This window comes from Varroa jacobsoni, unplaced genomic scaffold, assembly GCF_002532875.2.
Source record: "Varroa jacobsoni isolate VJ856 unplaced genomic scaffold, vjacob_1.0 scaffold_789, whole genome shotgun sequence".
Classification (NCBI taxonomy): Eukaryota; Metazoa; Arthropoda; class Arachnida; order Mesostigmata; family Varroidae; genus Varroa; species Varroa jacobsoni.
The window spans coordinates 261,795-283,549 of record NW_019213691.1 but is presented as its reverse complement, the minus strand read 5'-3'; the positions used below and the strand labels follow the sequence as shown (position 1 = coordinate 283,549).

Here is a 21,755-nt window from a genome sequence, read left to right as displayed (position 1 = left end):
AAGGTCGTAGGGAACGTTTGGGTTCATTAGTTCGAGTGTTGTCAAGGGAACCCGGATAGCTGGCGTTCCCCTTCTATGCAGTTTTCTAAGCAGCCCTACTGTGCTCAGCTGTCGAACACGCCAACAATATCCATATTTAACTAGATAGTTGTGTATATAGTGTATTCGATTCATTCTCAGCTTTCGGATTTTCTCCCGTTAAACATGACAGTCTTTTCCGATCGGTTCTAACGAGATGTATCTGCAGTTTAAATTTATTTCTTCCTAAATATATAGACACTTTCCGAAATTTAATTATTACATCTAACGTTTAAGTTCATAATCAGTAAAACTGATTCTGAGATGTAAACCTCCGAATATGTGTGCTGCTTTACGACCCAGCGCGACCCCTGTACCGTTACGAATTTCATAAGAATAGCCCTCTGGAACTAAATACCGATCAACAGATAGAGGATCTTTGTTTAATATATAAATATTTAAGTGACAGTTTCGAGCGCACTAGCACAGCACGAACTTTTCAAGACAAGAAGAACAGTAAATACAGGAATTTACAGACGGAAGTTCTTGTCACGGAACTTCGTGTGTAAGTAACAGTTGCAAAACTACAGAGCGGACAATATGAGCTGACAGTTTACAGCCCATAGGATTTTGCATTTTTCACTTGTAATCTGGCTAAAAAAAGGTTTACATCGAGTAATAATGAGAAAAGAACAAGGGCTCTATACGGAATCTTCTATTTGCGCTTACATTAAATGTTTGCATTAATCGTTAGACTCGGCTACTGTAATCGCAGTAGCACACGTGTTACTTAATATATGTGTAATATAGTTTCTACGCATATATAGCTATAATGGAGATAGAAAAAGCCAGGGGTTATCGGTTAAGCTAGATCTGTCATTATTTGAATATACGCGTACGTATATACAATATAGTATTCGGTAAGCAGCCATCATCAAGTACTAGGCTTGACGGCCAAAATAGAACGTTTTACCACATAACATTGTAATTGGTTCTTTATTAAACACTATTGGAGACGGTTTTGTCGAAAGAATAGAAGGTTTCGCTACGGCTGCACTATTAGTTGAAGTACAACAGGATCCACAGAACTCGTAGCTGCTCCACTAAAATAACGCTATTAAAAATTTTCGACCATGAACAACAGCCACCAGCCTCTAAACTCTTTTACCACATAGAGAAAATCTAATCCTTTTTTCCACCTGGCTACTCAGCTTATAATGCAGACTCTTGAGAAATACCAATTTCTATTTGCAACGTTCTCTCAACTAACGTTGCCTTTAAGCTACTTGAACTATCAAAACGAATCCTCACAGAGGATCCTTGATCAGTGGCGTGTCATTTGAGTGCTGTCGCCGAATTTCATGTTACCGACTGAAGATTCTGTCCGTAACCTTGTCCTACTTCTTGAAATATATCACTAAACGACGTATCTACAAACCGTATCGTCAATCGTAGATTTCTTCGTGTGGTCTTCTATAGATCGACAAAAAATCGTGTTGGGCTTGGCCATTTGAAGTATGCTAGTTGCGAAAGAAGTTCTAAAACACTTTGTGCAGATCTCTCAAACAAGCGGATTTTGTCACTCGAATGAAAAGAGCTAGAATAGTACTTCTTAATAGCGTGTACCGTTGTGAATAGAGATATGGCTATCGTAGCTCAAACATGCAATTTACAAAAGAAGGGAGATGGCTGTTACTCCAGTATATATGTAGTTAAAGTAAGCAAACTTCTTCTTTGACACTGTACGGGCAACTTGCAGCGGCAAAAAGAACGATCTAATAGGATCATCAAGGACAATATGCCCGTCTAACGGTTTTGTAATATTGAGCGCATTTTTTGATTTGCGATGATATGAAGTTGGCTGGCCTTACTTAGAAAGTGTCACCTGCGCACATTTCATTTGTTCGCTTTGCTTAACAACGGGAAATCGAGATAGTCGGATACGGCGGCGCTCAGGATAGATGCTTAGAGACCCCGGAAGTAGCGAAAACGGAGAAAATAGCCCCTCAGTACAAGCTCAGCGAACACTCTTGGCCTCCATACTCAACCTGTATAGAATATCATGGGGGTTGCTTGCTTTCCTTTGTTTCTGTATACGGTGGACCTTGTTTGCAGTCACTCTAAGTATATAGCTGTTTCAAATGGTTATATCACACGCAGCGTCCTCGACATAGCTGGTGATTGTATTTAGGCAACGACAAGGGACAACGGGCAGGGAACAGCAAAGTCCAAGTGCGACTGACGACCCACGGTTAACAGGGAAAAGTTGCTTGCATATACATGTGCACGTAATAGGCATACCAAATGCGTTTGAATTAAAAGAGCGCGGTGGTTCTACGAGCAATAACCAAAATAGCTTCTACGGCTTTTGTGTTTCCATATAAATAGATACGCAGCCCGACTTGTGATTTCGAAAACGCAGAAAAGGAAGAGGCGATTTACATGGATATATGGCATTGGTATCTGAACAATTGGAACTGATCAGCTGAAAAAGAGTTCCTCAAACCAATAGCAGAACATCTTGGGTACATCTTCTTCGAATTCAGTGCTGCGAAAGGCTTTGCACAGACCTAACCCGCTATGATCGCAATGAATGCGGTGTTTTGTAACGATGACGCATTCCTATCCAACTCGACCCTCTAAGATCAGCCTTGGACCACGCCTATCTATTAATGATACCTATCTATTCTTGGCTTTAGATCGCAAAAAAACACAGTCATGTCAATGAGATCAAGGCTAGTGTAAAAAGACCGATTGTCGTTTCTTGAGAATACGAGCAATTGATCGATTATTTGTGTACCTGCAGGACTTAATGAAAAAATTTATACCGGAAAAGACGATCTATATGGTAGATCAACCTGGCAGATCAACAGATTGCATCTGGACCTTACAGAAGACAAAACAATAATACAATTACCATTTTCCAGAAAGAAACCGCTATCATCAAAGAAAGCAGCGCGTTATGAGAAAACACGCTGTGCCATATAGACCGATTTCAAGCGGTCACGATTACATCCACAAGAATATCGTCGTAAGGGGCATTCTAAGTATGATTTGTCTACTCGAACAAGCATTCACTGCAAACGACAAAGAGAACGCTGAAATCCAGAAGAGGCATTATGTGCCAATTGCAGGCAATGAAACAAAGAGTGTTCAGCTACCACCTCAGACGGACCTCTTCTGAGGCGATGTCTGTCTCCTGTATATCAAACCAATATTCTGAAGAGAAAAAGCTATAGTTGAAAACGAGCCAAATGCCAGTCGGATTGCGTTTAGTCGTAGTCAGAAGAACTTGAATTTGAAATGTACAGTCCACTCTTATACATTTTTCAAAGATCTCATCATTAAAAAGCGAAGCAGAACAGCTATCGCATTCTCTGTTCACAAGAAAAAAACAAAGCACGCACCTCCAACAGGCGATAATAACAGCCGTTAACCTTTGTGACATACAGAGCCTTGAAAGATATCATACTTCAGGCTGTATACAAAGATGCCAATGCACGGTTCGGCTACGGATCAGAGAACTGTAGAATATTTCCGCTGTTGGAATATCCGATTCAACTCAGTAATCAAGTACAACAAGGCCCACTGCTTCTGCTTTCAAACGTGTCACACTTTCCGAGCTGATGTCTCTTCAGCCGTGCATCGGAGTTTTCTGCTTGCCCATTTCAAAGCCTTCCCCCAACTATAAAATTCTCAAAATTCGTTTAGACGATGAATGTGATAGTGCAACAGCTGGAAATTTCTATACATATATATATATATATATATATATTACAAAATAAGTTTACTATGCAGCAGTCTCTGATAGACTTTTATGAATAAAGCAAAGGACAAACTCAAAACGTGATGCACCGTCGTACAGTTGGTAATACAACGCGTGTATACGGCATAGGTATTAGCCCGAAAAAAAATAATCAGGCGTAATTTCGTCTGCCTTTCTGAACCATTTGGAGTATACAGCAGACGCAGTACTTTGCGGCGCAACCGTCTAACTGGAGTTTGTGGGTATGTTCGATAAGAGATTCTGAGTTATTTCAGTATGTTAGACCGATCATGATCTGTGCAGCGCCAGTACGAAGCACCGCTTTAACCAAAAAAGCAACGAAGTTCAGAATACAGTTTTAACAAACATAGCTCAGAAGCGCAAACTTAATAGAGACCTAATTGTGTGGGCGAAAGTTGTTTACTGTTGCTGAGACCAAAATCACAGCTTTTATGAAAAATTTTTAACAAAATTCGTAGCTATTAAACGATGCTTAAGCGATTTATTTCTACGACGTTTATCCAGAAAATAATGTCATCTTGTAAATTTGAGCCAATCGTTTTAATAATGAAGTGATAATATAATTCGAAAGGAGGTATCAGTGATATTTTTTGACACCATTTCCGTCCCATTACAGAAAACAGTGCCAAACTAAAAAGTATATTTCAAATAATTTTACTACACCTTCGACCTCCATGAGAAAGAATCGAGTTGCCACAGCAGATTCTGCTTTTTCGGATTGTATGAATAGAGATAGATTGGCAGGACGTTTGACGCTGCAATGGCATTGACTCATAGTCGGGTGTTTAACGGTTACACTTATTCCCTTTGCTATTTGTTCCACAGACGTTAATAGCGTCTGTAACAGTTGCCACTGTTACCGTGCTCATAACCGCTACTCCCTGGGTTGCGGAATTCGGTAACTACAACGGTGCGATAAGATGTTTTTCTAGTTGGGGATACTACCGTATTTTGGCCAAGTCTTATCCAACCGTCTAAAGAAATGCGGACGACACCGAGGGGTGTGAGCTACTGTAGCTGGCTAACGCCTGTAAGCTGTTCAGCCGACGGCACGATGCCGATGAACAGGACGGTTGGCCAATGACGTCCGGTCGCTGCCGCCCCCTTGGTGTCTGGTAGTTATGTTAAAGATTGTCATCACTGTTGGTACCGGTGTCGTCGCTAACCCGTTCGCTCTGTTTCTTAGCGGGGGCGACGGCCGTAGCTGCGGCAGCTGTTCGATGCAACAACGAACTTTTGCAGTAATCGTATTTTTAAGGAGTGGATATATATATTTTTAGGGTCGGGGACGCAGGGGGTAATAATAATGATAATAAAAGGAATGGGATTTAACGTTGGGACCCGTATTGAGGCGGATGGTTGGCGAACATCGTTATTCACAGGGACGCAACGTATCTTTCTATCCATTCAGTCCCGCTAGCTAATTAACCAATAGCGGATGCCACCGCCGCTACCGCTATTTTCGGAGACGTTATCGGTCAGTCCTATTTTCCTGATCTCGGAGGAGGGCGGAAGGCAGAGCTACAATCAGTCGGCTTACAGCCGTCGGCGAATCGTTCGTTGGATTGGATGCTAGAGATGCCTTCATCTGGTCGTCTCGGTCTGTTAGTTCAGCTGCTTTCCTTGTAATCTACTGCTCAAAATTTCAGAGCAAGCAGTCTTCAGGAGAACTTCAGGGGTCAGCAACATCTGTCTCAACACACATGCTATTGCTACAGTTACGGCAACGGTACCATAAAAAGCAGCAAGCCTTATACGCTGTCTTTGATCTGAGGACGAACGTAAGCGAAGAGACCATTATATAAGAGCCCTTGAGCGCTCACATATCTCACTCAGCTTCTTAGGGATCGTGATACGTACTTCGTGCGCCCTGCAGGGGCCGCGCAAAAATTTCTTTATCGTTCAGATAGAGGCCGAAGCGAGGCTACGGGTACTTGTACGTGGCCGGCTGACCTTTTCTTTCCATCGCCAGCAGACTGGCAGCCGCCTCAATTAGTCCTATGAGCTCCTAATGATACGCACAATGAGTGCATGCATAATGCTCATTACGGTACAATGTGGGTGTCTAGCCGCCGAATGCGCGGGTGTTGAAGTTCGTCTTTCTGTGAATGAAAATCGCGGTACCGGAGGTAAATGAATCCTGTTTGGCCCCGCTAGCAGGAGACAAGGGCAATGGCACCGATCCAATTTTCCACAGAGTGCAAATAATATCATGTACGATGTTTAGCTGCGCATTGTAAGCTACAGGGCGTCTGTACGTTATGGCTATGTGCCAGTGAAATCGACGAAGGTCAAAATTATTGTTACTACTAGTACCGAATCAATAGCGTAAAACGCTCTCACAAAGCCCATTTGTTATCTTCCACATTTGATTCAGCTCTTTAGATTTCCTACTGTGTTAAAATCATTAAGAAAGTAACATCCTGCGGGATGATGATGACGGCAGTGACAGAATTCAATTCTAACATCCATTTGTGTGTGATTTATGCAAGAAAAAAAAAAAGCTGGTAACGTTATCCTTTTCTAAATTGGCAATCACTAACTAACATATAGGCGTACGATGATAATATCACATGACGCATATCTATATAGTGTTAATTAAAGTTACGTACGACGTCTCTAGTAAAAGAGTCAAAAGCTGTATAATTTGTCAACTTTTACTGCTTTTCAAATGGTTTTGTCAAAACGCCAGAACGCTGGCTAAATAACAGTCCATAGCTCGTCACAGATGCAAGATGCCGACTCCAGTGTTTAACTTGTTATTTATAACTGAGAACTGCTAGTCCAAAGTTGTGTTGGACCAAAAAAGTTCCACTGAGTTTCAAGCTGTCGTCGCAGACTCTCAACGCTTTGATGCTCTCGTCGGGGGGACTGAAGGGAAATGTAATTTACTCCTCTTAATGGAAATGATTGCGGTTCATATTTGTCTTGGCTAGTTCGTGTAACACATAGCTAGCAAGGTTAGCCTGTCAAAAATGTACCTCATTAGCCTACATTAACAAATGCCGATACATACGAGGCAATTTGTATCAAACCTGATTGCTGTTAGAAAACATTGAAAGCTTTTTATAAACCCCAGCGGTTCTTGTGTCCTTCAAAATGCATATATACACATATATTACGAGTACTGGAAAATTAGATTCAACAATAGTTACTAAGCAAAATATAGAGGATGCGTTAAAATGCGATTGGAACAATATCTACCTAGATCTAGCCTATTTACATACACAAAATATAAAGGCACCATTGAGCACTTATCGATCAAGTGCGGGCCATATCTTTTGCCTAGTACCCCGTTTTTTTATTACCAGGGACAAACGGTACGATAGTTACACTCTAAAGATCAGAAATAAACATGAAGTCCGCTATTATCTTGATAGAAGGGTTGAAATTTGTGAGCACTAAATGTCCGCGTTGCTATTGCGTAAGGTACATTCTGAGTGCCCAATATTCAGGATCCGTTTTACACTAAACCTACACAGTTTAGACTGATAGGCTACCTTTCATAGCAGATGCAAAGCATCTCTATTTAGGGCCTTAGTTTTTCTGGGCGTCGTTAAATGTTGAATTATTACAGCGGATGGCTCGCAACTGATATTAATGGCTGCGCTCACAATCCAAGCCTTTTTAGGGTTGCAAGAAGTCAGACATACGCAAAACCTTTCCGGTCTCTGATACAAACCTTGTTAACCAGGACATTAAGCCTATTCATCTAGCATGCGATGGTTTGCATCTTTCACACAAAATATCGCTTATCAGTTAATTGTTACGGAACTTTGTGCTGTCACTTTATAATGAACGATATCTTCAACATTTATTTATTTATTTGTTTGTGTGTAGCTGTCAGAAGCTCGCTGTTGAAATTGTGGATCTACCATACGCTAGCAGGTACAACAATTTCTTCGGAAAAAAAAATTTCGTAATAAACTCCATTTATGAAGATGACATTTTTCTGCAACAGAAAAAATACTTCATCGAGCAGTCGTATGTATTTCAATTAAAATTTGAAGCAAAAAGTTAGAATGCTATTAATAGACCAAGTTTATTATCAGTTGTTTCATCTTTGTTGACACTAACCATGTTGTATTCGGAACAATGACTCATTTGTAACTTCATTGGCCTGAAGTTTAAGTGAAATGGGCGTATTTTCAGCCCAGCTAGGAGCCGGGCACGGGAGACGTCGGAGGCCGATCTTTGTCAAGGACATTGTTTGGTTTCGAAACGTTTAGCGTACATTTAGCATAGCTTTGCCTGCCCATCGGGCCCGCAAGGCCGGCCTATTAGGCGGCTTTTCTGGTGGGTTTGTGTATCCATAGATCGCACGTGCTCTCCGACTCATTTGCAATAGCAGTAGCAATCGCCGTGTATATAATCTGCCGATCTTAAAAAAAAGCAACGCTTGCCTTCTGAACAGAAATCAACATTTTCTTAGTTGTCTCGGGATAACCATATGCTACACGCACTTTCGAGTGCGGCCTGTGCGTAAGGTAAAATATAGTGTGTACCGTTGTTAATACAGCGTATTTTCAAATTTTTTCTTCAGAGTCGTTTGAAATCTAAGTATTCAATGGCTGCCTTAAAAAATGGAAACATGAATATCCTTCATAGACTTCGAAAAACATACTCGAGCACAGATTCTAACGAGCCGTCTAACATTCAGCCGCTATCCAATACGTTAGCCGTGCCTTGAAGCATAACAGATAACGCTGTTCTGCGAAGCGCTTCTTGTTTACTGTATCATGTAGTTCTAATAAAGTCAATCTTACTTAATAAAGTATTTTTCTTAGGCCACTGCACTAGACAAGAATCCCTAGCAATATCCCCTGGCCAAAGCTTTCTGACTATGCGCTTGCATTTTTTTAAACTGTGGCATCACATGCATCGACTCTGCACATATGAAACTACCCAATACCGACCACATGTTTTCTGAAGGGATCCGTTCCAACTTGTAACGAATAGATTCAGATTCCCAGTGTTGAAAGATTTCTTTCAGAACAGTTTATTTATACAAATGTATACGAGTGTACTTTAGTTAAAACAGACTGCGGTTATCGCATTCGTCATAGTGACCATAGTTTTTTCCTTTTAGAGTTTTTATGTATTTAGTTTCTGTGATGCTCCAGCGGTAGCGTACTTGCATCTAAACCTAAATACACGAAGTGGCCTTACTTTAAAGCCAGGCCTAGGTACACACTGCTGGGAATGGCTAACCGACTAAAACAGTGCCTGATAGCGCAAAACCCGAACCATCTGCCTTTGTAATCGGTGTACAAGTGAAAGAGAGGAAACTTTTATTAATATGTTTTACGTAAAGCTTCGTAAATGATTCAGCTATGGCCGTAGGTATAATGGTCGTGGTCTAAAACTTCGTCTCTATGGTAGCACGAAGTGCTTTGAAGTTCTGAAAGATTGTAAAAAACTATTTATGCAAAGACAGAAACCAGATCCACTTCCAATGGATAATCGAGTGCTTTTTTATTACACGGCCTTAAGTGCTTGTTGTATTTATTAATGAGCACTTGGGCATTTCGCCACGCCGGGTGGGCATGAACATACGCGTGCATGGGTATGTGTATGTTCATGCTCTAGTCTATCATGTGAAAACTCTGCCAGTAGTGTTTAATTGTTTAGCTGATGATTAAATTTGATGTTTCGTTCTGAGTCGTCTCGATGCGAGCCGATACTACGATGTTAGTGTAACTTTCTATCACTCACTGAAAGATAAAAATATGATACAAATCAAGTTACTAGAAGCCATTGATCGAAGTAATTGAACAATCACCGTTCGTGTCAGCAGTAATCGACAATCCACATCGGTAATCTGTGATGCCAAATTAGCCTAAATACATTTAATATTAACTTTATGAGCCGGTTGACTCGCGGTACCCGCATCGACGGGGCTGCTGCACGCGATCTACGCACGCACAGCATACACATACAGACTAAATATCCCGATATATAAGTACACTAGACATTCTTATTTGCGTATTTACATCGCCGATCCAGCTCTGGAGCAATTCCAGTCAACGGGAAGCACTCACGCACTCTGAATCAGTGTTTGGCTTCTTTCTCTGTCGATCGATTTGTTTCAATGTGTGCTATTTTGCTTCGACGACAGCAGCCATCATCTGTCCTTTGGCTATTTTTAACGCGCACTGTGCGAATGGAAAAAAGGTGGGCCAGCTTGCTAAGGCGCGTGCGTGTTTTTGGATTGTAATCTTGGTAGGCGGAAAATGACGACATAATGGTAGAATGCCGAAGGTCGACAATAATTATGATCATGATTGTTTCGTGCGTATCGAACCAGAACCACAGCTATAAGTATTCTGGCTAGTCAAAGCCAGGGAATACTCGACGGGTAAAAGCTAAACAACCTAGAGGTAGTTACCTTGTACCATAAAATTTATCCATTGGATTGCCAGCCGTGCGCAACCAGTTAGTTAAGGTAGACGCTTCAAATCGCTATCAAATATGAAGATGATATTCCAGGCTTATATGGCCATATCAGCAATGATTGCGATGACCTTCCTCCGGCAACGTTTTGACACCTATGCGCGTATGGTTGATCCAAAGGAGCATATCGTTGCTCAAACAAATCGTATCCAATATCCTACGTACAACCAGAATCCAACGTGCACATATGGCCGTTGGCTGTACGTTCTTCTTTTTTAAATTTTTTTATGCCAATCAGCCTTCTTCGCTGTAAAAGAATCACCTACATGCTTCGCATATTGACACTTTATGCTACCGATGAGATGTCGATCTATTTAATCAGATGTTTCGATGAAGGGCAGAGATCGCCTCAGGACCACACGAATGCTCTTGAGCTCTTTAGAGCGTTCTAGGTGATTTAAAGTAATAATGCTAGTGATTGCGTACATACCCGTGAATCCGCTGTGTTGTTATCCGAAAACGTGGGCTGAAAGGTTGTGGGGCTCGGCGTGCACGTGCGCGTATGCGTCAATGGCGCTTTTGAACCTCAAAAACAGGGGCTGCCATTGTCTGAGACACTCGGCGACATCGAACGGTTAGGAAAGTCGAAAAAACCTCTTTTGATTATACAGGCGCTTCGTGCCTTTGCATTATTAGTTTGAAGATCACAGAAAAAATCTTACTGAAGCAAAGAGAAGCAATGTGTTTCAGGACTTTAACGGCATTCTTACACATTCTGTTTGCACGCCACCGCAATCGAAACTGGTAATGATCGTATCGGGACCCTTACCGTCATTTCATCTTTCGAAGTATTCCGAGATGGCAGTCTCTGAATTTTTGCTGCCTTATTACGGCACTCTGCTACAGATGCTTGTTTATTCGTTGCCGATAGTTGGCACGACGAACAGTTACAATTCTACTTGAATAAAAGCGACCCAGAAGAAAAAGCTGTGTTGAAGATATACTCTATCTGCTCACATTCTTCTATTGGTGCGTTCAGCTGGGCTTATCGGTAAGCCGGCTCGCCATGTAAGGACGTTGTTCTTACTCCCGATGAGGGCGCAATTCGAATCATACTTCATATAGGGAGCTGTTTTTGCAGTAAGATATATAAGTAGAGTCGTTTAGCTCGACCTGAGTGGGCCTCAATCATCTTAACAAATAGGTCAACTTAGCGGTCGTGTATATTCTCGGAACGTAACAGCGAACAATTAAATATTTGCAATGTCTGGCCGCTTATGCCATCCGCAAAATGCGTAATAGTTAGAATTGTTCGTTCCGCGTCGCAGATGGTCTAGCTATGATCTCTGTGTCAACGGTTGCAAACATCTCCACTCCAGAACTCCTTTCCTGAAAGATACAATCAGTACAATGCCCCTCGAGCTGGATCTGCTTAGCTTAGACTTGAACGCTAGATAAAATTCATTCTCCGTTTTTCTCATCAAAAATGAGTAAAATTATTGTATGTAGTCCGTGGCCATTTTTTTTTTCATAATAAATGCTCAAAGGAGTTTATATTAGTATGAACGATTTCCTTTTCGTTCGTGGAATAGCCGGTTCGGTTTCAAGGGAAATCTCTACTTTTGACCTTCTCTGTCCTACAACTACAGCCTTACAAGGGCTGCAGAAAATATAAATAACTTTTAAAAGTAGATATTACTGAGTGAAGATTTAAACCCGTAAAAATATTGCAATAACGGCTTAATAATGGACCTTTTGGAAAGTGAGATTGAAAAAAATGCACGTATTGTACCTTGTGCAGATCCGTCTGATCTGTGTAACAGGAGGTATATTTCTTTCGAAGCAGCATTTAGTGTCGAAGGGTATTTCTCTGTTATCACTGTGCCGTACGGAAGCTGAGGTGCCCGTCATAGCTTGGTGGGTAACATATTTGCCCTTAGGGACACGTTCCGATCTGGGATTCGAACCCGAGCATAGACAGAATTCGTTTTATGCCGTCTGGTGATAGAATGCCCAACGGCGGTACAAGACATAAAACAGAACTTGATCAATCAATGGTTATTTATAACGTCACAAATGCATGATGAAAAAATATCAATTCACATAACAAGCTATTACATAATGAACACATATTGAGGCAAGTGACGTCGGACGCTTCGCTTTATATGTAAAGTTCCATTAAGTTAGATAAAATTTATACATTGCCTTTTCGTATACTACCCCAAACTGCCTCACTTAAACCCATCACATCACTCTAATCATATAGACACATATAAAAACGAGATGAATTTTTCTATTGATTTGCACGGACATCAAACAAATCTAGTAGACATTTACAATCAAAAAGCTATCTATCTAGTAGCAATAGAGGGAAGTTCCTGGAACGTCTGCTTATGAATGTTTAACAGTAATTAAATACGTACTCATTATAGGTTCATGTCAAAATCGCAGACCCATATAATACTGTATTAAGTTAAACAAGATAAATATCCACTGTATGTGACCTAGATTCGTGCATAATATAAACAACAAACGTATTCTAATGCACATCTATATTACTTTATACTAGTGAAGGGTCGCTTTGTCGGCTTATAGTTTAGATAAGCAGCCCGTAGTCATGGAAGCCAAAAGAGAAATGAAAGTATTGTTTTGTGTTGGGGCAAACTTTGGAACTTTCGCACGTATTCGGCAACCACAAATAGCAGATGAAAAGTACACTGATATGGACCTTTGTAATGGATAGGGCACATGTTCTTACCTAGCGCCCCATAGTTCCGAAAAGCGCCGATGTGCGCGCAGTTCGTCTGCTGTTTTGACGTGAATGCGAAATTCAACTGTACTAATTTACTCTTTCCTACATGGCCCTTCTTACATAAGGGTTAAGGCCCGAATTTAGGCATACTGCCTAAATTCGGGCCTTAACCCGACCAGCAAAAGGTCTCCTCTAATTGTGAGTTTCATTGCCCGCAGTACATGTAGGGGTTCGCCTGTGTAAGGACTACACTCCCGCCCGCGTGAAATTCCTATCGAACCTCGCCTGGCCTGTCATAGAACAAACGTGGGAAAGCGTACGACGAGCTTTTCTAGGAGGCAACTATGTTTGAGAAGGTCCATGGGCCAAAAGAAAGAGTTCGCACCATGTCCTCCAAACTGGTTCCTTCACCATCGCCAATGTCGCTGTTTTGCTACTATTCCAACGATATCGGCTTAGGCATAATAATCTAAAAAAAGGGTGGATTTACTAGACGCGGCCCTCTGCATTATGACATCCCAACTAGATGGATGACAGGAACAATTGTAACGTTTTCGTTTATCTCCTTTTTTAAAATTAAAAAAAAAAAAGAAAACTATGTAGGAATTATACTTATGTGACGTATATGAAAGAGTCGGATATCTAGGACATGTTCAAATAGCTCTTTGTCTTAAGGCTTGGCTCTGAAAAGGTATTTCAAGGAGCTCTCTTTTCATCAATACTATGAAAAGTGATTTTCTCTAACGAAGCTCGACTGTGTACACAGCAAATTGCGTGCTCATCATTCCATACGTCTTTATGCGAACAAGTTTGTCTAAAGCACAGGGCCTACAGACCTGTCGAACTCCATGGTCCACCATCCTGTGAGACTAATGTACACGAGAAGTTTAAGTACATTTATTCTAGTACATCGCGAAATAGGACAGCCAAGAAAACGAGGCAATTTAGGGTAAGGGCAATACGAAACAAGTAATTTCCTACCACATTGGTGCCTTATCGAACAATCGCTACGTTCTCGACCTCTCGAAGTGGAACAGCCTATATAAACCACTGAAAATTACTGTTTGTAGTATACTGACGATGATGAAAGAAATGTGTATTTGAAAAACAAGCGTCTGCTCTTTTTTATTTTGTGATCTGTCTTGCGTCTAGGCAAGCAGATTCCAATGATATGATTTTTGTTTCAATCGCAAGGTGAGAACGATTTCATTTGCGCCCATAAGTAGACAACAATGAATAATCATAAACAACACCCTTTACAAAAATGGGTTTCACATTCGAAAGAAACATCCGCTAGTAGTTGACATAACACTACTATGCCCTTCATATATGCCATAGTCAATTATTATTATATCCTCTTATTGATAAACATGACGCTTGATCGGATACGAATAGACAGATTTTCGGTACACTTTTGTCATAATGAAACCAAAGTGTATGTTCCTTGAGACATTGTTACTTTGCCATAGTGTTTCAATTCTACATTTTATGTCGCAAAGTCCAAACATCTATGAAAAATCCTGTTAATAGTTAGATATATCACCGTTATATGCAGTTCGGACGGCCAATCATGATGGTTCATTACATCCGATCTATTTTGCACGGACTTCCAAATTGGCTGCAAAAAGTGCATCATCGTCAATGGACAAGTATAGATCGCGCGCGCGCGCGCGTCTATGAATATTAGCCAAATGCGAAGACATGATGCATCGGTAGCAATGAAATGAGCAGTAATTTTACTTTTTCAGGTATACGAACTTCATAAGCGACATTTACTTCTCTGCCATTTGCTGCAAGTCGTAAATTAATACACGTTCTACATATGTATCCATTTATATCTTGAATGTATTTGATGCTTTCGAAATTCAACTTCGTGAACCCGCAACGGAAAGCAGCATTACGGCTTACTAGAAATTTGTTTCTGCCGAAAGGACGCGTAGATTACGTCTGCACTTATAAACTCGTATTACGTACAATACTATCTCAGCACGTCAAGGACTTTTATTTTTAGATTTATGCGTGTATCATGGCAAAACCGATTCCGATTATATTGCCTGGATACAAATAGAGGCGCGTTGCCAACGGGTTCCGCTCTAGTGAAAACAGAACGACAACTGCTCACGCCATCCTTTTCGCTTGTGAATTGGCTGCCATGCAATCAGTTTGTCTTGCACGTCATCCTAACGTGTATCCTTTCACGTCGAGTCTCGTGGCAAACACCTCGTGGCCACGGTTCGAGGAGATAAGCGGCGTCTTCATCTCTTCTCACCTGGTCTTTACCATTACGCTATCTGCATCATAAATAGCCTACCTTGTTTTGCATGCCTTCATGGCGGTAATGCTTGCCAAAATATTACCGATCGGAGAGGCACCATTAGCGTCCATTAACTTGATGTGTCAATTCTCTATTAGCGGTAACAGGACGCGACGGCGGCAACAGGCGCAGCGGATGGATGGAACACAGGCAGGCAGGCAGGCAGGCAGGCAGGCACGCAGGCACGAGTACGATAAGCACGAATAATAACGAAAAGGAAAGGAAAGGGAAAGCCATTCTGTGCCTAGACGTGTATACTAATTACATTTAGGCTACAAAGAGGCTAGACACTTGTTATTGAGCTGTCTCTGAAGCGGACACAGTCTGTTGGGCGCCAGCCTTGGATGATAGCGTCAGTGATGAAATGTGATGGTTAACGGCGGGATCGAGCCTAAGACTCGGAACATTTGTTTTATTAGGATCGACCTTGGCGGCCATCCATAGAACGTACAGCACAATAAGAAAGGGAGAAGTGGAGTTTAAGGCGGGGGGTAAACTGCAACTCGACGTAATACTTAGATAAAACGCATAATTCAATCATGTTCTGTAATTGTGCGCGAAATGGAATTATTCTGTGCATGGTGATAGCATGAACCGTTTTCTTATGATGTCGTTAGGTAGAAGTTTTGTACGCTATGGCCAAGTTATAGAAGTTGCGTGTTCTCTACAAGCGTATGGTCGTTTGGATTACGATCGGCTGCGCGTTGATTGCGATTAACTTATTTTCATATACGTAATTTTCTTACACTTACCTTTAGCCCTGCGGAAAATTCGATCGTGTCACCGTCACCAAGAGTTACTATTATAGAATTGTCTATAGCTTATATTTCCGTTGGTCAATACTGCTGCTCGGAAATATGTTACGAGTTAAACAATCCAGGATTGTTTTTGTCAAAAGGCTGACACGTAAAGTTGTACTGAGTTCAGATACGTATATAAATGTTACGGAGAAGCATGGTTTTGCGTCAACATTCTGTTGAAGGCCTTTGAGATAATTAGGCTTAGTCAGCTGGCATTGCATATCATTTGCATCGCTGCCTGGACATCAAAATCCCCTTTTCCTATTTGCGAAAACTATTCTAGTGCCAATCGGTTCGAAATGTAGTAATCGTCGCGTCCAATGCGCACCACACACCGCCGTTTTAGCTCAGAGCCTCGTATAGTCTGCCCAGAACTCTGGCCAGTAACGTATCAACAGACAGAGAATGGACAAGTTCGAAAATTTCTAAACGTCCGGTCGTCAGCCACAGTGTAGCAAACGGGTTTGTATTAAAAGTGTGTAAAATTCCCAAGCGGCCAATACCGTAATAACGGACGTTGTCGAAAAAGCGTTATCTATTAATTATGCCAGTTAGTGTGTATCTTTCGATATTACACGTTAGCATTTTCCAGCGGAGATATGCATATTTACTTCTCGTTATCATACCGGTACGATGCATTTCGGTCTTGCACAAAAATACAGTTGATGCAATTGGCATGCGGTAAATAAAACTTATGGGTGAATACAATGAAACGGCAGAGTGTCATTTTCTAACGAAACGGTTATTGTAAAAATGCTTCTTTTAAAAAAAAAGAAAAAAAAAAGAAAAAAAAAAAAAGATCTTCTAAAAAGATGATCCGTGATGCTACCGTAATGTCCGCTTGAATCGGTGGAACGACGTCGGGAACGATGACATCAGTATCATTTACAACGACCGCCCTTTCATAGCATAGACGCTTACACTTGCTTCAGGCACCCTCCGCTGCAAAAGCGTGACAAACTATAATCTCATAAGCGTCCTGACGTGAAAAAAGCGGGAATCCTATTGTAGTGGTCAGGCAACGAGAGCCAAGTGTCACGGAGCAGCATTATTTGTTAATACGAAATACATCGTTTGCGCTAGGTTCTAATGTCATCAGCTGACAGCCTTCTGGTAGCATACATAATGCTTAACGCATAGTTATAAACGACCAGAATACGTTTGATCTAATCCAGAACAGAAGGAAGTGCAGAAGAGAAGTATTTAGTAATTTGTATATATTCAGAAGAAAAGATAATGCAACATAAAAAAAAATCCACTTTGGCATAACGAGGGTACGTCATCAACACCATATTTAGCTGGAAATATCACATGATAAGTGCTCGATGCTCCAAATTGAGATAGCATGAGTTCGGACAGATTTTAATTGAAAATTATGTTTAATTCGAGTTAAGTATAATATAACAATCATATCGATATAAGCATTATGAGTATAATTTGATCTTGGGTCGACAGGAACCGCCACGGTATTTGTTGGAAAAGTGTCGCAGCTTTCAGATGCTATGGTATTACCTAAAATCTACCTGAGATAATGCAGGTTCTCCAGCGCACGTTCTAAGCTGCACATTAGACAGATACCGAAAGCATTGTATATTCCAATGCGAATGAGCGAGGCTGGAACCTTTAACAACGAACATTCAAATAAAGAATAAAAAATGAGTTTGTGCTAAGCAGCGTCGCAGCTCCTCGAGATACAAGACTTCAATATGCGCGGTGTACACTGACGAAATTCGACATTACGCTTCAAGCACAGGAAGCAATGTTGGAGAGTTCAGCCTTAAAGAAGACTTCGTAGGACATCGACATTGACAAAATGTATAAGTCTTTAGATAGTTATAGCAGTAGTATCAAGTACAGTTTAGTATTTTCAACAATACGCAATGAAAAAGCAATCACGGTTGTCTGCAGAATTAAACGGAGTTGGACTTCAGACTCCCATATTCAGCCACCATTTCTTGAGATTTCGCAAAAATACGTTGTGCCATGAATGCTCAGAAAATAATATTTCGGGTAAACCGAAGTGAATATCTTCATAAGCGATAAGGCGTGTTCCTCAAGAAAGATTGACTAGGCAAATTGAACTCCTGGCACCAGGCCTGCAACACCCAATCGCCTGGATCCCGGCATATATTTCTGAAAAACACAAGCGTGGCCCTAAAAAACAATTTAATTTGTATCGAGCATTTAATAATGGCTTCAAATTGTGCCAATAAGGTTTTGTCACTATTTGGCCGGTTATGGTGCGACCGTTATCCTGTATTAGCATATTATTAAAATACTGCGGAAAACTAATATAGCATGTATGCCCGTTGTGTCCGTCAATTAATCAATAATAATCATTTCGCTAATAGAATGGTAGGGTGATGTGTGGAAGCGAGATACTGTGTATCATCACGCATGTCCTCGTTGTTTACCTCATTATAAGTATTGTTAATAATAAATTTTTATGAGTCAATTTTCTCCGTAGCTTTTCGATTTTTTGCCATTTGCTCATTTTCTCAACGGAACTCGTAATGAAACGTTTGGCCATCTTGTCTACATATATATATGCATGGGCACGAAAAAATTACATAGAGAAGTATATGCTGTCGGTTTCCAGAACCTGCTATAACATGCTATAGACGAACTCCATGCTCCTCGAAAAGTAAAGTCGATAAGCCAATCCCAGGGACCGATGTGTATTCGCCCGTAGTACTTAATGTTCCTCAGGAGTTTCAAGACGATGAAGTGTATAAGAATCTCAAAAAAAAAAACAAGCTATTTGCCTTGCAGGAGAATATCGTTCTTTTTGTAGACACAGACACCCCGGGTGTCATGCTTCAGGATTAAACGGAGAGTATTTCGGTTCTCGAACTTAGTTAGACATTTTTTCTAACTAGCTATATGGTACTTCAGCAATAACTGAAAAAAATCCCACTTAAAGATAACGAATACTTTAATTCAACATACTATCACAATGCACAGCTGGATTTGGGTAGCCTGAAGGAATCAAGCTTTATTGTTTGATCGGAAAAGAAATATAAAAGTTGTGATTACCCCTCAAAATGACAACAAGATGATGTCTCTTACTTGATAGCTTCAACCATGCTTAGGCCCATATGCACGCAAAGCACCGCATGGTCACGTCTTTGCTCGGGTGCACCTGAGATACAGTAATAGCAATCCCCGAGAATCTTGATCCGAAGTTGATGATATTTCTGGAAGCAAAGAGATCACATGGAAGAAAGTGAAGTTAATAGAGAGTTCATGCCCTTCTACAGAAATGTTATCTCTGTTTTGATATAAAATACCAAATGGGAACTATCGAGGTTAGCTAATGAGATGCTCCCGTGTTAGCAGCTAACGTTGATTTGGTTAGGTTTTTTTATACCAATCGAGAAAAAAATGGTGTTTTCTCTTTTAGGAAATAGAATCATTTTTCTCAAGTACATGATCAACATTTTTCCAGCCGATTATGTGTATATTTTGTTCTTTACTCGTGCTCCTATCAGAGTAATAAATAGGAAAGGTTTATTTAGTTTTGCACGCAAACAATGCTTATGGCTTCATAGTTAATTCTGCGGATTTTCTTCCTTAATATAAAAACTGTAGGCACAGAACTTTAGCGCGGGGAGTATAACTTAGCAAAATATAAGTACTGGTTTTAGACACAAATACGTAAATACTTGTTTTTGGTTCAAAGCAAACCTACATATGAGTTTATTTCAGAGACGCTTAGCGGCTGAATCCAGGTTGCGCTGGTTGTATTCGAAGCTGTCAATGGTAATGTGCAATGTATCTTCGACCTCGGATGGCCGTCGCGTAGGATGACGGACGGCACTGAGATCGTTACTTTATCGATATATTATTATGATAGCGAGGTTTTTAATCTACACTTGTTGTTTAATATATAAGACACGAATATTTGTTCATAATAATTCTCCACGGTTTGACGTCCATTGACAGTATTTAGAAGGGGAAGATTAGAAGAGACGTAGAGGTGGAGCTTGACTTGTCCAAAAAAGCGTTTGTCTTCCGAGGTTAGTTGAATAAAAATCTTTGTCACGATAGTTGGCCAAGCTATAAATACACGATTGTTCTCGGAATAGGTGTTCTTAGAGCGAGCACATCTCTTTGCAAACATGACTGTCGTGAATTCTCTACAAAACTGCATGCGCTTTCAGCATCGAGGTTAGGTTTTAAGGTTGAAAGAGGTGACATCGGCTCGGCTTGGGCTGTTACACTATACTTACATATATAATAAATGTTAATTAACTACTATAAATGTACTATATTGTATATAACAAACTGGGAGCCGCGTAGTTGCTTTTCATGTATTAGCCGGTCAGCATTAGCTTAGGAACATGCTGCATAGGTCGTAATAACAGAAAAAGTGGTTATCGTGGCAACACGAGCTTTAGGCAGCAGTACTATTGTAGTAGGAGCTAAACAGCAAAAAATGGAAGACTGATGATTTAAACGAAAACGTCGGCGATAGGGTTCTGAATTGTCTCGCATGATACCCTCATATAGGTGTAGCATGTCTATCCCAAATACGCATCGGTTTTTAACATAGCAAATCAACCATTTTAATGATGAGTGCGTAAAATCGTAGTTCTTTGAGATTATGTAGAAAAAATTCTAATTTATATTCCTTCAATGTTGGATGACTAATCAGAAATCTTGGTATTATTATTATTATTATCGGAGACGGCCAACTCGGGTCCAATTTGCTGATGCAAAACCGCTTACGTCGCTCTACACAACTACAGGACAATCTACGCTGTACAATTTTTCCGCCTAATATATCAGTGAGTAATATCTAATACATTCATCCAACCGACACAGTCTGTTTGAGAATAACGACAGGGATCAAGGACGCTTAAACGATTTTGCCAGGTGTGGCTGACCGATGCCAAGGTGACCATTGCCTGTTGCTAAGGGAAGTGGACATTTCCCGGAGACGGAACTTGCACTAACTTAAATTATATTAATAACAAATTGACCAGAAACATTATGATAAACGTTTTTTAATATTGTATATATAAATCTTTATATAAAAGAATATATATATATATGTAGATTCGTTGGGAATAATTTAAGGAAAATAGTCTTGTTGCGTAAAAGGGTATGCATAGAAGAGCGCTGCTCGGTTGACAGAAGTAAAATTATTATAGTTTGTGGCCGGGTAGCAGGCGCTGTGGCGTCCGAAGCTTGAGCAAGGCGTTTCTAGAAGGACTATGTCAATTGCCGAATTATATTGATTCAGCCGTATTAATTCGATGATGGATGACTGTCATAATGAAGTTTGTAAACTTCATTGAAACAATTGCACCGTATTGCCAGATTGTGATTATAGCTACTGCATTGCTCTTGCAGGTATTGAAATCTAAAGTCATCTCTGAAAATTGTATAGCTAGATAGACATACTATATAAAAAAAAATAGTATTCTATGACTTCTATCACATTGTCGAAACGGGCTGAAGCTTAATAGGAAACGCAGCTTATCTTTACATGTCTATTTTGATATTCATTGGTTAATATGCCGCTGACATGTTCTTATTCGATTTTCTCTAATCTTTCAGGTAAACTTCCGCCACGGCTGTATGCTACAGAGCAGTGCGATGTTCGGCAAAGATTGAAGGTAGCCTCTCATTTAGATGGCTGTACAATCTAGCACGTGGCAATTCGGTGTCGCTAGAAGACATGTA

The 21,755-nt window shown here is 40.6% G+C and overlaps 1 protein-coding gene across 1 annotated transcript in view; it reads right to left on the bottom strand.

Annotated features, from left to right (window-relative positions):
• The window catches only part of LOC111263764 (adenylate cyclase type 3), a 169,298-nt gene that overhangs the window by 30,667 nt on the left and 116,876 nt on the right, over positions 1-21,755 (bottom strand). Inside the window, exon 2 of the mRNA XM_022839149.2 lies at positions 19,134-19,261. Within this exon, the coding sequence (XP_022694884.1) occupies positions 19,134-19,261 (128 nt within the window). The remainder of the gene's footprint in view (positions 1-19,133; positions 19,262-21,755) is intronic.